At 41.4% G+C, this 16,238-nt stretch overlaps 1 protein-coding gene across 1 annotated transcript in view; it reads right to left on the reverse strand.

Annotated features, from left to right (window-relative positions):
• PLXNA3 (plexin A3) overlaps positions 1 to 16,238 on the reverse strand; it is a 207,702-nt gene that overhangs the window by 36,955 nt on the left and 154,509 nt on the right. The window contains exons 11-17 of the mRNA XM_040324278.1: positions 12,796 to 12,892; positions 11,799 to 11,989; positions 10,411 to 10,556; positions 3,968 to 4,088; positions 2,190 to 2,326; positions 1,926 to 2,096; positions 1,644 to 1,737 (exon numbers count right to left, since the gene is read on the reverse strand). Of these exons, the coding sequence (XP_040180212.1) occupies positions 1,644 to 1,737; positions 1,926 to 2,096; positions 2,190 to 2,326; positions 3,968 to 4,088; positions 10,411 to 10,556; positions 11,799 to 11,989; positions 12,796 to 12,892 (957 nt within the window). The remainder of the gene's footprint in view (positions 1 to 1,643; positions 1,738 to 1,925; positions 2,097 to 2,189; positions 2,327 to 3,967; positions 4,089 to 10,410; positions 10,557 to 11,798; positions 11,990 to 12,795; positions 12,893 to 16,238) is intronic.

Here is a 16,238-nt window from a genome sequence, read left to right on the forward strand (position 1 = left end):
AAATTTAGATCCCATGGAGTGTCATGTGGGAGAGCACAGGGGAAGCCACATGACACACACCCTGTAAAAAACTCCTAATCAAAAGAGTGAGAATGAGATTGAAAATGTTACATCTGCCTCCTTAATGGTACAAGTCAAATGCCTAGCTAGGCTTAGTTGCACAAAGCACAGAATCTGTCGAGATGGTAGTTTCTCTACTAGCATTAAGCAAACTATGCCTTCCATTTGCGAGAATTAACCTTGTGAGAAGTTCCTCGTCCTTCAGTATTGCGGGAATTACTGATTTGGTGATGCCCCTGTCCCATGAGACCTGGACAACAGGCATGCTGTTAAAGCCAGCAAAAATTAAACTGGTTGGGAAAACCAGACCAAAAGACTGAACCAACTTATCCCCAAAGACAGAATGAACCAACTTGTCTCACAAAAGACAGACTGTTAAGTGGCAGGGGTCTGGAGTGAACTGGGTAAACAGGATTGCTTCAAAAAGAGGCTACCATTAGTCTTAGAACTCTCATATAGACTGACTTGAGCTGTCTAGGAGGAGACCCAGATACTCCAGAGTCGAATCCAGCTCTGATTTCTGAAGGTTCAGGATCCAATTGAAGACTGTTCTGGGACTGAGCAGGTCTGAGTAGAACACCTGAAACTGTTCCTCTGCAGGTACTGGAGCTATAACCCCTTGGTCCAAGGGGTTGACACAGGCAGGTTGCGATGACACAGGCAGGTTGGATGGCATAAACGAAGATGACAGAGTAGAATGGTAGCTTGTATCCCCTAGAAACCACCTTCATTACCCAAGCATCAAATATGCTGGCTGACAAAATGTCCACACATTACCTGGGAGAAAAAGTAGTGGCCTGCAATTCTTCAGGTGTGACATTATCTGTTATTGACTAAAAACTCATCAATTTCAAGTCACCAGAGGCTCCAAGACTGGGAAAGCCATGGGTAGATCAGATAAGGATTTTGCAGTAGTAGGCATGGAAGCACACTTATAGCCTCTGTGGTCAGAGTAAGTAAGATTGCAATTTGGCCCATAATAATCTTGCATGACTGCAAGATTTGGCACCATCATTCTGAGAAAGAGCCAGGGTGCTCCAAGGATGGAGCTAAGGAAGACTCCTAAGGTTGCATAGACTCGGACAAAATTCCTGGTTGTCAATGTCAATCCCTTTACTGCAGGAATAATCTGAGGCATACTAGGAGTGGGGGGGAATTATACCGAGCTGGCCACTGTTTTTTCCAGAAGTAAAATACAATAATCTCTGGATTTCTGTGCCCCTCAATGAGTTGCTAAAGAAAGTGTGGTATTAGCCTGGCTGTACAGTGTAGCCAAAATATGTGAATAAAATACTGGCAGAGCAGAAGTGAATAAAGATTCTGGTGGATTGCCTACTGTCCTGCTTTAGCTATTCATACAGGACACAAACCCTATAAAAAGTCTTTACTGGCCAAACATAACACGACACAAATACTTTTACAATTTGCAAGGTTCCCATTATCACTGCCCCGCAGTGCAGTGTAAAATCTGTCAGAGAAATCAGTCTACCAGATGCAATCTAATAGCTGAAATATCACTTTGAGTGGATTGACCATAAATATTAACTTCACTGACCATGAAGACGGAATCCTCTACCACTTACATTTATGATCTCTATGCCAGCATACTTGGACCGAATCCGTGGATCTTGAATGGTCATTAGGTGGGTCCCAGTCACTGTAACTGCTGTGCTGCCACTGTTTAGAAAGAAACGTAAATATCAAAGGGTAATTACACCCACAAGCAAAGCATATAAAAGTATCAATTACTGAATAAGAAATGACAAACTTGAGACTGCTCTGGAGCACACAGAAAGGACGCGTTGAACAACAATGACCAAGTAGAAGTTGCCCATCTCAAAGTGACCACTCCTGACCCCACTCACTTGAAAATACTCCAAGCTGGCTCTAGTCGAGAGATAGTGGGGTCTTCAGTGTAAGTAAAAATTACATCTTGGTTCCACACACTGGCCCGATCGATTCGCAGAGTGATAGTGGCTGTGCTGGGGCCCTGTGATGAGGCTGGTGAGATGCAGACAATTTCACGCATGTTTCTCCTGTTGTATAACAAAAATGAATTGTGACATATGATGGCATAAAAAGATAACAAGAGGGATTATAGCTGTTGTGAAGAACCAACCAAAACTTACTTGACAAAGCGGCATTCTGAGTCTCTGACCAGTACAGACACGGCACTACCAGCATCCAGGTTTTTGCCACTAATGGTAAGTCGAGTGCCACCTGATGCTGGGCCTTGCTTGGGGCTCACTTCATTAAAAGTAGGAGTCTACAGGTGGAGAATAAGAGAAATCACCAATAGCTTGAGATCTTTACTTATAAGTAATTGTTCTTGGACCCTTCCCCTCCCCAAATGTCAGTATTTTGAGATAACGGAGTATCAGTGTTGCAGCATTTGAAGACACTAATGGGTTGATTTACTAAGGCTGGGTTCACACTTGTCCTACAAACGGTCCTACATTGGGAGCCTCATGTAGCATGACGTGTGAAAATCAATGTTTCCCTATGAGAGCTGTCTTAACTGGTCCTACACAAGTCGGTCCGACTTTGAAAATGCTCCCTGTACTACTTTTGGTCCTACATTGATCCTACTTCAACCCATTGTATATCATTGAAGTCGGACCAAAGTAGTATCCTGTTCATGAAAGTAGGATGGATGTAGGACCAATGTAGGATAAATGTAGGACCAATAGCAGAGCAAAGTAGGATGAAAGTAGTGTAGTAGTGTGAACCCAGCCTAAAACTGGAGAGTGCAAAATCTTGTGTAGCTGTGCATGGTCACCAATCAGCTTCTTCAGCTTGTTAAATTAAGCGCTGAAAAAAAAAAAAAACAGGAAGCAGATTGGTTTTCTATGCAGAGCCGCACCAGATTTTGCACTCGCCAATTTTAGTAAATTAACCCCCAAGCGTCAGTCTATGGCGATCACACATTTCAGCATGCTGAAGTCCCAAATGTTAGCATTTGAAGGTCCCAAGTGTCAGTATATTGAGAACTCTCATTTCAGTGCATCAGTACATGGGAGGAACCAGTTGTCTGCTTAAGATTCCATGTTTTAGTATTTGGAGCTTGCAAGTGCCAGTGGGGTTTATTTACTAAAGCTGGAGTGTGCAAAATCAGTCTCACTTCTGCATAAAAACCAATCAGCTTCCAGGTTTTATTGCCAAAGCTTTATTGAACAAGCTGAGGTTAGAAGCTGATTGGTTTCTATGCAATCCAAGTGAGATGGATTTTGCACTCTCCAGCTTTAGTAAAAAAACCTGTATGTATATGGAGATCCTGAATGTTAGCATTTAAAGGTCTTAAACATCAGTATTTGAAGACATTAAGTGTCAATGTATCATTGCACTGGATCCTATAAGTATCACTGCATGCTGGGTACAAAACACGAACACTAAATTCTTGTATGAGCAAGCTGCAAGTTACAAATGTCACTGCTGTCTTGTAACTTTTCAAAGACAAAATCTGCTTTTCTATTCTTTTAACAACAACTCTGTCAAAGGAACACATGTTCAATTTGAAAAGGCCATCAGCAATTAGAGGCAAAGTATTTTTACACATTCACTGACAGCAAGGGAAAATGTCCAGACAGCCCTAAGCTGCCAGAGATGTCCCGATAGGAAAAGGTTGTGGTTACAATGTATGAAAAATGATGTTCTTAGTGTCACATTGTTCCACTTCCATCTCTGGTGAAGCGAGAAGGACACCGATTACTGCATTGCCACAGTCAATAGGAATAGTTCGATTTCCAGTCAATGCCCATTTAAAAAGCAAATTTCTTTACAGATCTTGGAAAACACACTAAACACATGTGTAACACAAAGCCACTGAAAATTCAAGGGATATACAGTACTCTATAGAGTCTATGCATTGATTCAGCTACATCTTTACATGCTTTTATAATACCCTTACCACAAAAGTGTAAAGCTGATCAGACTGCGTTCTATACTCGGCGCTACAGTCTCCAATACAAAGCTCCACCACACCAGGGGCAGGGTTAGGAACCAGCGACTCCTCCATTTCACACACAATCCTGTGGAGGGAGAATGATACAGCTAAGAAACATGAATACACTGAACTAAACTGGGTTAATACAACGCTAAAAGATTTTTTACATTTTTGGAAGATACTAGAAAGTTAAAGGAAAATTTCACCTTTTCTAACATGTTGCATCCGTATTCAGACTCCCAAAAAAATAAAATAAAAAATTAACCTGCAAAACGTTGTGCATTTATAAATTTTTTTTTTTTTATTTTTTAAAAGGTGAGCCTATCCCTTAAGCAGATTATTCATTGGGATCACATGCTGCCGCATGTCCGTTTTCCACACCATGAAATTTGGAACAGGCAAACATTAGATCTTTATTCAAACAAGGCCTACAGATAAAGATTGGTCTACTTGGACAAATGACACATAAAAAGTGACATCATGTATAAAGTATCCTTATAATCTATTTTAACTTACACAAAAAATATTAAAATAAAAAAAAACTGTTTGTGACATGGCAAAAAGGTAAGTGCGCCCCTATATTTACCACCACTTCAAACCCATAAATCAAGGATTTCAGATTAGGAAAGATCATTGTGCTCCATGGGCAGGATACAGGGGAGAGAGCAGAGCAGGATACAAGACAGAGACCAATTTATGTTAAGGGTGTGGAATGATCTTAATGGTGGAGCATGTGGTGTTCAAACTAAATTCAAGACTGGAGGCAGAATCCCCCCAGTAAGAAACCAAAAAGGACAACTATAGGATAGGAAAATAGTAATATGGAGAATACAGCAGGAAAATAGACACTCTAAGGCCGGCATGAAGTATATTGGGGAGATCTTGCGGATACTTTCAAGTGATCCAAGAAACCAGATAAGTATTCAGCCCACCAGACTCCGCTTACAGCTAAAAGATGACATTTGGGTGAACATATGATTGAAAGTAGAACTATTAAAGTTTGCGGTTCACGGCAGACAATATAATGAATGCCAGCATTGCTAAATGTAAAAATGCCTCTGAAGCTGAAACTTAAAAAAGGAGTATGTGACCTCAGCTACCAGCAGCATAAGCAGCCCATAATTAATGCATTTTTCTTTCCTTCCGCCACAAGTGAAATTCAGTGTTGATGGGGGAACCCCTCCTGCAGCACTATTGTGTTCAATCGGCGGGAAGCCTTCCCTGCCAGCACAACACAATGATCACTGCCACTGATCACAAAAAACACCAGGCTACCCATAGATGGACAGGATCTTGGCCCGTCCCTGCTGAACTGGTTGAGTTTCGATCCATCTATGGCCAACTTTAGTTATGTAGGGTACACACATACCAGCGCCAGTACTGATCAGACGCTGAATTTTCCAGCACGTCCCCTCAAAAAAAAAGCAGATTGTTAGACCGGCTTCTGTCAGAAAGGCAGTTGTACACAATGACTCAATGTCGCCTGGTTCCTGTTCCTGAACCAACTGATATCGGCTGATGATCGGTCCATGTGTAACCAGCCTTAGGGGGGTCTTTATTCATCAAAGACTGTACGAAGTCCATTGTTTGCAATTAGACCTGTATAGCAGGCTTAGGTAGTGGGCATCAGCAACATGCAGCCTCTGCAGTACTAGGAAGTACAGGATGAAAATATAATAAGCCAATATGGCTACCCTTGTGTAGCTATATCATTACAAACTATTTTATTTTTTTTATTTTTTTTAAGCAAATACAAGATACAAAGAGGGCTGCTGATCTGGATGTAAAGAGTGCACTGGGGTGACTCTGTTCTATCCACCTAGGTGTTTTGGTTGGTTTACCCATCCAGGATCAGAAGAAATCAGTCTGGAAGAACTAACCTTTTAACGAATTTTGCAAACATTATTTGCCTACAGATAAAAGATCACCGGACACCATACTCACCCTCCCCCCGGTCCCCAGTATACTTATGTCTGAGATTACTGAGCTGTCGCCAACCCCAGAGCCAGTCCAGCAGCCAGGGGATTTAAAGTCACTGTGATGGCGCTGGCCAATCAGAATTTATTTGGTTTGTCCCAGAAGAACTGGATTGAGAAGAGCGGTAAATTCCAAATCCTTGGATGCTGGACCGAGTGTGGGTGCCGACAGCTCTGCAAACCTGGAGGTAAGTAGATGGGACTTTTTTTCTGGAAAGGTAAACTAAATGCTTTAAAAACAGTTCACATCTTAAAAAAAATATTATAAATTGAATTTCAGTAATATGTAATGAGTATCACTATAGGACGATGAGCGGCATGCACGTGTGTAATTAAGTTATTTAGGTGGGTGTTTTTAAGTTCAACAAGTTTAAATTTTAACCATCAATGACAGACTTGTGGCACACAGGCCTTGGCTGTGGGGAGAGCTTCACAATAAGTAATGTGGGGGAGTCACAGCAGGTGTGTGCACAGGCCCTGGATGGCGATTTAATTAGGAAAGCAATGAGGAAATGCACCATCCATCATCCTGTAACTATTTATCTACTTGCAATTTGTGCAGCAACTTCCTGGCGCAGCTGAGGGTGGAGAGCGTGGCTGTTTGATTCATGGCGAGACCATTACGTCTTAATTGCTTCTTACTGAGCGTGGGAGAATGAGATTCCTTATAGCGTTCATTAAGCACCAGGCTCGCTTCCTCTGGCTGAACAAATGAATTAGATGGACCTTAGAGTCCAATCTGCAGGTGATGGTGGTCGGTGGGTAATAAAGAGGGTTGCTGACAGTATTCATAGTGAAGGTCAGAGGAGACATCCTAAATATTAAGATTTCATACTAAAGTGGATATCTCTCTCTCTCATATATCGTGTGTATATTATATATATATATATATATATATATATATATATATATACACACATACATACACACACACATATACATACACACATATACATACACACACACACACACACACACACACACACACACACACACTTTCTTGTAAAAAAGATTTCTCCAGGGAACTGCAATCTGGCTGAAATGAGAAACGATTGTCTAGGACAGGGGTCTCCAAACTGCGGCCCGAGGGCCAGATAAGGCGTTTTGCTAGCCTTTATGCGGCCCTTGGGGCACTATTCCTCCCACTGATATGGGGCACCATTTCTTCTACTAATATCAATGATGGGGCACTATTCCTCCCACTGATATGGGGCACTATTCCTCAAACTGATATGGTGCACTATTCCTCAAACTGATATGGGGCACTATTCCTCAAACTGATATGGTGCACTATTCCTCAAACTGATATGGGGCACTATTCCTCAAACTGATATGGGGCACTATTCCTCAAACTGATATGGGGCACTATTCCTCAAACTGATATGGGGTACTATTCCTCCAACTGATATGGGGCACAATTTCTTCTACTAATATCAATGATGGGATAACTATTCCTCCTACTGATAGGGGCCCTACTCCTCCTCCTACTGACCACCAACCCAGAGGCCACATTTTTTCTCACTGGAGCTGGGTCCGGGACATTTTCTGCCCCCCGCTGGCCACAATGCGGCCAGGGGTCAAGTCCTGGGGAAAAAAGTGTGGGAACTCCCACCCAAGATCCACTCCCCTACAAAAAAAAAAAAAATGATACGCTCATATGCATAATTACTAAACCGCATGTTCTTTCTAAATCCCGTGATAACTCGCGGCAGACCTCCGCAATGTCTCCTGGGAACAATGACAAAAGCTCCCAGGAGACATTGCGGCATCGAGGAAGTGAAGGAATATCCGCACACTACCCGATGACTCCAAATACAGGAAGCGGCCAGTAACAAAGGATTACTAAGGTTCGCGTGCCCCTGACAGTGACTCGAGCTGGGCATCGCCGCTTAGTGAAGGATTGGCTCAGGCGGCTCGGCTGCTTTAGTCCTGCAAAGGGAACTGCGTTCCTGCTGTGAAAAAAGTGCAGGAACTCCGTTCCCACGCATTCCCGCAGGACTTGAGCCCTGAATGCGGCCCTCCTAAAGTCTGTAAGACAATAAAGTGGCCCTTTGTTCGAAAAGTTTGGAGACCCCTGGTCTAGGACAAGCTCATGCTACATTGTGATTGTACTTTGTGAGGCCAATGTGCTTCTATAACAAAGTACTGCAAATGTTCAAAGTACAACCCTCCAGAGAAATTCAAAATGCAGCTTTTATCGGACTGATGTCCTGAAATGTGATGTCTAACAGCTATAATATATGTAAACGCTTTCAACATCAATGCCCTTTAAACAGTTTCACGTTACTCCTCCCTAACCCGACCAGCGGAAGGGTTCATTCCCCCATTCCTCTCCAAATGGGAAGAGGAGCTCGGCACTACCTTCGACGTCCAGCGGGAGAGGATTCTCCACTTCGCTCAGAAATCCTCAATGGCCACTAGAATCCAGGAGACCTGTTATAAAATCATGACCAGATAGAGTACCCTCTACCCTGCACCGTTTTTTCCCCAGGTCAGAGATAGCGGTGCTTCTGCAAATGAGCAAAGCACTTGGATCGAAAAAGCAGCCAGTACGTTTTTTTTACGAGGGGGTGGGGCTGGGGGGAACTGATCATGAAATCATATTTAACCTTAATGCAGAAAATGCATTAAAGTATTTAAAAAACAAAAACAAGCCTTCAGAACAAATTTTAAAATGCCTGCCAGTTTTACACGACACACATATCCCAGGAGGCAAAGGGAGGACAGTGCACGTCATTCACCTAAGGAGAACGGGCTGTACTTTTTTTTTTTTAAATGAAAAAAAAAGTAAACAAAAAAGAAAAAGAAAAAAGGAAGCCTTATTTTGGTAGTGGAGGGGAGGAGGGGAGGATAGAAGAGAAGTCTTTCCTAAGGGTGAAGATATCGCTTTAAGCTAATGAAAGGGCCATAAGGTAACCCACTTGTTTGCTTTGACAATATATTGAAAGCCTAGCTAGATCAGACAGATTTAGCACAGTCAATTAACTATGACTAATTTACCTCTGCCCTCCTACCTTTGACACTTAATGTGAATACACAATAAGGGAATCAACCCCTACACCCTTCACTATATTCTAGACGGACTTAGAGTCCTTCTTTTCTTTTTTGTGGTTTTTCCTCTGTTTTTTTTTTTTCCTTCTTCTTTTTACAACTCTTTCTAGCTCTTTGTATATTTAAGTAAATACACAATAAGGGGAATTAGCCCCTAGATTTTTCACGATATTTTAGAGGGACGTAGTGTCTCTCTTCTTTTTATATAATTTTTTTTTTTTTTTCTCTCTTTTTTTTTTCAACTTCTTTGTGGTTTTGTACACTTATGTAAATACACAATAAGGGGAATTACCCCGACACCTTTCACTATATTCTAGTAGGACTTAGTGTCCTTTTCTTTTTTTTTTTTTTTTAATTACAACTCCTGTCTGGTGTTGTACACTTATGTAAATACACAATACTCACTACATTCTAGTAGGATGTAGTGTCTTTCTTTTTTGTTATTATACTTAAGTAAATACACAATTAGGGGAATTAACCCCTATATTTTCCACTGTATTTTAGAGAGACTTAGAGTTATTCTTCTTCCTTCTTTTTTTTTGCACACTCATGTAAATATACAATAAGGGGGTTAACCCCTATACCTCTCACTATATCCTAGTTGGATTCAGTGTGTTTTTTTTTTTTTTTTTTTTTTTTTTTATTCAACTTCTTTGTGGTTTTCTACACTTATGTAAATACACAATAAGGGGAATTACCCCGATACTTTTCACTATATTCTAGTAGGACGTGGTGTTTTTTTTTTTTTTTTTTTTTTTCTCTCTCTCTCTTTCTCTCTCCATATCTCCCTCCTACCCTCTCTTTCTCTCGCTCTCATATCTCCCTTTTTTATTCTTTTTATATACGTCCTCCCCCCATCCACTTACTGTAGGTATAGGTAGTGGGGTCCTATCCCTGGGTATCTCCCTTGAAGAGTGGAAATGGAGGGATAGGCACTGGGGCGGAAGGATGGAGAAATCCAGGAGTAGTACATAATATCGGTAGAAGAAGATAGAGCCTTTAATATATTTTCAATTTTCATTGGAAAGGGTACATTTGGAGACCATATATGTTAGTCTGTATATTGATTTTATGTTGTATTAATTGTACTGTTTTGTATAAAAAAAATGAATAAAAGATTTTGGAAAAAAAAAAAAAAAACTATGACTAATTTACTACCCAAATCAATTTTTCTTTAAGGACATGTATTTGCATGCGGTTTAAAATGTCCTGTTCAGCTTTTCTATTATAATCTGACAAATGGCAAAACTCAAAAAAAAAAAAAGTTTTTTACGTATAAAATGTAATAATAAAAAAACAAAACAACATTTTGCCAGCATGGGGCACCGTGCCTGAAAACGTTCCCAGCTGTAATTCTATTATCCCACAGACAAATCTCACCTCTCGGCACTGATGTACTGCGAAGGTACTGATGAGCACTGTACCCCAGCCACCTGTACCCACACTTCTCTGAAGAAGAGACCCAAGTTGGCACCAGTGATGGTGACTTTGGTTCCACCCTCTCTCGGGCCAGTAAGAGGATGAATCTATGGAAGAAAAATGTAAATTGCACAATGATTAACACAAGAAAAAAGGGCCACAGAAAAAAATCCAAAAAGAATATTTAGGCAATTGTGCTCAATTGTCGGTGATGGTACAAAAATGTTTTTGTTTTTCTAAAACATGATGATACTTCAAGGCAGTGAGGCATACACATTGCAAACAGAGCTTGTTACCTCCTATACCAGGGTTCTCCAAACTTTCTACACAAAGGGCCAGTCTATGGTCTTTCAGACTTTAGGGGGGCCAAACTGTGGCCAATGGGACTAGAAAATGTCCCATATTCAGTGAAGGTAAACAATTCCTCAGGTTTGGTGGTCAGTGGGAGTAAATAAATTATATAGAACCTGTGGTCAGTAGGAGGGGGAATAGTGTCCCATCATTGATATCAGTGGGAGGAATCGTTCCCCCATCATTGATATCAGTGGGAGGAATCGTTCCCCCATCATTGATATCAGTGGGAGGAATCGTTCCCCCATCATTGATATCAGTGGGAGGAATCGTTCCCCCATCATTGATATCAGTGGGAGGAATCGTTCCCCCATCATTGATATCAGTGGGAGGAATCGTTCCCCCATCATTGATATCAGTGGGAGGAATCGTTCCCCCATCATTGATATCAGTGGGAGGAATCGTTCCCCCATCATTGATATCAGTGGGAGGAATCGTTCCCCCATCATTGATATCAGTGGGAGGAATCGTTCCCCCATCATTGATATCAGTGAGAGGAATCGTTCCCCCATCATCGATATCAGTGGGAGGAATCGTTCCCCCATCATTGATATCAGTGGGAGGAATCATGGGCCATCTTTGGTATCATTGAGATAAATAGTGCCTCGTACTGGTGGGAAGAATAGTGCCCCAATAGCCAGATAAAAGTCAGCAAAAGGCCACACCTTGCCTCTGGGTCACAGTTTGTAGACCACTGTCCTATACCAATAAACCTGTACAGGCTTTTCCATCACGTCCAAAGGGAAGTGGTTTGTAGACAAACTGAATACAAGTTTATATTTAGGGTCGGTTGCTGAAAGATAACATGGCTGAAAGTACGCTTTTCCTATTATGCACAGCAAACACTGTATAGGTAAAAAAGTAGACTCTGAAGATTCTGTAAAATAAATTAGAAGAGGACTGAAGAAGGGTCCTCATACCATAAAGAGCAGAAGACCGGAGGAGAGTGATATTTCCACACCACTTTAGCGTACTGGTGATAAAAGGAGACAACTTACCTCATAGATCTGGGGGCCGGTACACCGTGTGTTCCGTTTACTGAGATGCATCCAGTTGGTTTTCGGATTAGAGCAATACTGCCTTAGTAGGCATTTTCCTTCAGACACGCACCAGCCGCACTCAAAGCGAGGATCCGCCTTCAGACAGAGACCACAGCTATCGCGTTGTGCTGGGCATTTATATAGCAGAGCTGGGGGAAAGGGACAAAGATGTGTGCAATGAAGGAACCAAGTGACACAAGCGGAGGGGCTTATTTTACAAAACATAAGAAGAAAAGACAGTTCTTCAGACTTTCTTCCATTCACCCAGTACAGTATTGGAGAATGAAACAATTTGGTTACTTTCTATGGATGTCATGTACTGTCTGTTAAAAAAAATCTGCCTCACCAAGGCATTTTTCTAAAAATTGGAGGGGAGTACTACCACTTAAAATTGGCTTTAAATCGACTTCACAATTGCATGTAGCGGTTAATACGAACCTACAGAGGGAAGAAAACTTATAAACATAGGGGCTGTCCCAAAAAATGTAGTACAGTCTGGGACCCCAGGCTATCCTCTGCAGAGACCACTTTTGTTTCTATGGTTAATCAGCCTGTTTGAGAAGTGGTGCCGTTTCCTTGTTGGGATAAATACTTGTATTCCTTGACAATTGCAGATCGGTTGAGTGTATATGGTTCTTTACATATAAAGATATAAGCACAATGTATATCCATTTTCTTCTTAATTTCTTTATGTTGTTATGGAGTAATATTGTTTATGTGCCTTTTAATAAGGCTCTATAAAATGCTTTGTTTTTCCCTTGTAGGAAATGTTTGTAATGTATTTTCAAGAAAAAACCTTTAATAAAAATGACATGATTAAAAAAACTAATTGTCTTTCATTTTTAGACCTGTAGTTGAAATCAAACGATAAAACATGAGCTGCACATCCGTTGATCCCACATTTTATAAAGTGGCCACAGTGTTTGTAAAAAGAGGGAAAGTGTCCATTGTTTACCTTGGAAGGATGCAGGTTTATCGATATAAAAATGTCCATCCCAGACGATAGAGAAGTCCACCTTCATGTCGCCGGAGTCATTACCTTCATATGTGTACTGAAAGAGAATGGTCACGACTCATGTCAGAGAAATTGAGAAGAAGTGTGTGTCTTCATTTAGCAAAACAAAAAGGATCTGAAGGTAAATTGCTTTTTCTAGCTAAGATATGGAAGACAGCCTCAGACTGGTTGCTATGGACATCAGTCATCCTACTCTCACACTAGCAATTTTTTTTTATATCGGCCCCATCGGGACAAATCTAAACAAAGAGCCAGAGTGTTAATAAGGCAATATCCCATAGCAACTAACTAACTTTCACTTTTCTTCTACCTGCACTAGGAACATGGCGATTTGGGCAAGAGCTGCTTTGTAAAATGTGAGCTGTGACAAAATAGAATTTTTGTACTCGCTGTAAAATTCCAGGAAGTCTTTCACCTTCAGGTTATACTGCCGTCCACAGGAGGAGGATTGGACACTGATTAAAAGCCCGGGATAACCCCTCCTACTGCAATATGTACCAACCAAAAAGAGGATGGATAGCTTCTATTCAGCTCAGCAGTGTGTGTGGAAGACCTAACCCAGGGGAAGGCAACCTCTGGCCTCCAGCTTTTTTGAAACTACAAGTCCCATGAGACATTGCAAGACCCCAACAATCACAAGCATGATGGGATTTGTAGTTTCACCACAGCTGGAGGGCTGAGGTTGCCTACCCCTGACCTAACCCACTTTTGCTTCCACTTTTTTTCTTATGCCTCAAGATATTTCTTCTTCAAGGGGGACCAAACCCAGCACCTCTTACCTGGAACTTCTCCAGGTATAGGGTCCACTTCCATCTAGGGGCCAACCCCTCCACCTGGATTCAGGGGCTGTTGGCTGCCAACAGTTTCTTTCTACCTGTTATGTACATGACGAACAAGGCAAGAACATGAATTTCTGCCCAGACTAGGGTCTGATGTATCCGATCTACCCCCTTCGGCTCTAAACACCACGCTTACTTTTTATCAATTTTGCGATCACCTTGTGTACACATCGGATGCAATGTTTGTACGATTTTATATTTTTTTTATTTAAATACATTTTTTAACCTGGGATTCATCTGCACTATGTGGAGGCCTTTTTTTCTTTTCCTATGATCCATGCTGCTCTTTGGAGATAGAGAACCACCTTACCAGGAACCTCATTATCACGGCCAAAATCTCTGCGTCATCGCTGGCCCTTTGGATGCAAGTGTAGACGTACACCAATCCTTTTACTAGAGTTCCAGCTGGAGTGTGCGCCCGTGTGGATCGTTTCTGCCTGTTTGACCCACCGTCACTGGCGTGTGTGTCCACGACTTGGGGGGAAGAGTATTCACCCCCCTTCCCTGGTGTTGGATGCACATCCTGGGTGCTGTGTATAAATAAATTCCCTGCACATTCCAGCTCCAACATTGCATTTTGGGATTTCCAAAGCCCTGTGATCAAATCTATGGGATTGAATATGTTACATCAAACTTTTTCAGGGACTCAAGAATGGTTACTCTGGTTTCCTTGCTCTACAGTAGGTTGGATGTGCAAACCATTCCATATACCTTTTATGTTTGGACTTTTCATTTGCGTCCATGATATTGTATGATTTTGTGCTTTGAAAAAAAAAAAAAAAAAAAAAAAAAAAAAAAAAAAAAAAAATCGGTGCTCCCCGGCCGTAGGTCCCCCAGACAACAAACTTTGCACACTTGTAGAGAACGAGTGGGGCTACATGTGTGCCAAGGTTGGGGTCCAGGGGTCCCCAAAGTCCAGGAGATCAGGAGCAAAAAGGTGACTTGAGTATAAGCCGAGGGGGGCATTTTCAGTACAAAAAAAAAATGTGCCGAAAAACTCGGCTTATACTCGAGTATATACGATATATATATACATATACACACACACACACACACACACACACACACTTATGCACATAGTATTTTCAGTGCGCACATTGGTATTAATTGTTCATTCATTTCACTATTATATATTGAGCACTCACTTCTGGATACCTATTCAGGTTTCCTATGCACTTTGTAGCGCTGCATTTTTTCAGTTTTTTTACTTTTTATACAATTTATCTTATTGTTGATGCTAGCAACTTTTCTATATATTAGTAGCGCAAATTTCCACTTTTTTACCCCTCTGATGACCGATGTATGCTACCACTGACAATTTCAACTGAATCTAAAAGGACGATCTTCCAGCAGGATGGTCCAACACTGCAGAGCCAGCAAAATCTTTTGAAGTTACAGGATGTTGATTAGGAAACAACCAGGCAACAGTAAAGTCCCTGCACCATCAGGGTTCCAAGGACTCCCAAGAGGCTTATTGGAAGAGCCGCAAACTGTTAGTGTAGGAGTTCCACAGTAAAGCAGGGGAAAAGCACCAAAAAAAAAAAAATGTGGACATATAGATACGTTTTCTTGATGTCCAAAGAAGCCAGAAGGATTCCCTGCTGAAGAGAGGTGATGACAGACCTGGGGGATTCCATGTGAAAATCTTGGGCTCAGATGAAGACATTTAAAACTTCGAGATCCAAGATAGGGTGTATATCCCCTTTGGGTTTGGGAACAATGAACAGGCTGAAGTAAAATTCCTGAAATTGTTCTGTCACAGAAACTGGGACAATGTCACCTTAAAGTATAAGTGCACCTTTGGGAACATGTTACTTGTTGAAGTAGTTTTTAGGGTGAAACATGTAACATGTTCCCACTCCTGTAGCCTCTACCTCAGTGGTCTCAAAGTACCGGCCCGCGGGCCATTTGCGGCCCGCGGACCAGTTATAAATGGCCCGCAGGCAGGGTGGAAGTGGGGGGAGCAAAGAGTAAAAAAAAAATGTTTTTTTTTTTTTTTTTGAGCTGGTGCTATCTGGTGGTGAGCCGTTGGTATTACAAGTTATTACCACCAGATGTGAGCTGGCGCCATGTGGTGGCCGTTGGTATTACAAGTTAAGCATTACAAGTTAAGCAGCAATTCTAATGTCATTTTACACTATTTTCACTGCCATCTTCTTCCCTCTAATTAGAACCCCCAAACATTATATATATTTTTTATCCCAACACCCCAGAGAATAAAATGGCGATCGTTGCAATACTTTCTGTTACGCCGTATTTGCGCAGCGGTCTTACAAGCGCACTTTTTTGGGAAAAAATTACACTTTTTTTAATTAAAAAATAAGACAACAGTAAAGTTATCCCCATTTTTTTTATAATATTATGAAAGATAATGTTACCCTGAGTAAATTTATACCCAACATGTCACGCTTCAAAATTGCGTCCGCTTGTGGAATGCCGACAAACTTTTTTACCCTTTAAAATCTTCATAGGTGACGTTTAAAAAAATCTACAGGTTGCATGTTTTAAGTTACAGAGGAGGTCTAGTGCTATAATTATTGCTCT

Source organism: Rana temporaria, chromosome 9 (genome assembly GCF_905171775.1).
Source record: "Rana temporaria chromosome 9, aRanTem1.1, whole genome shotgun sequence".
NCBI lineage: Eukaryota > Metazoa > Chordata > Amphibia > Anura > Ranidae > Rana > Rana temporaria.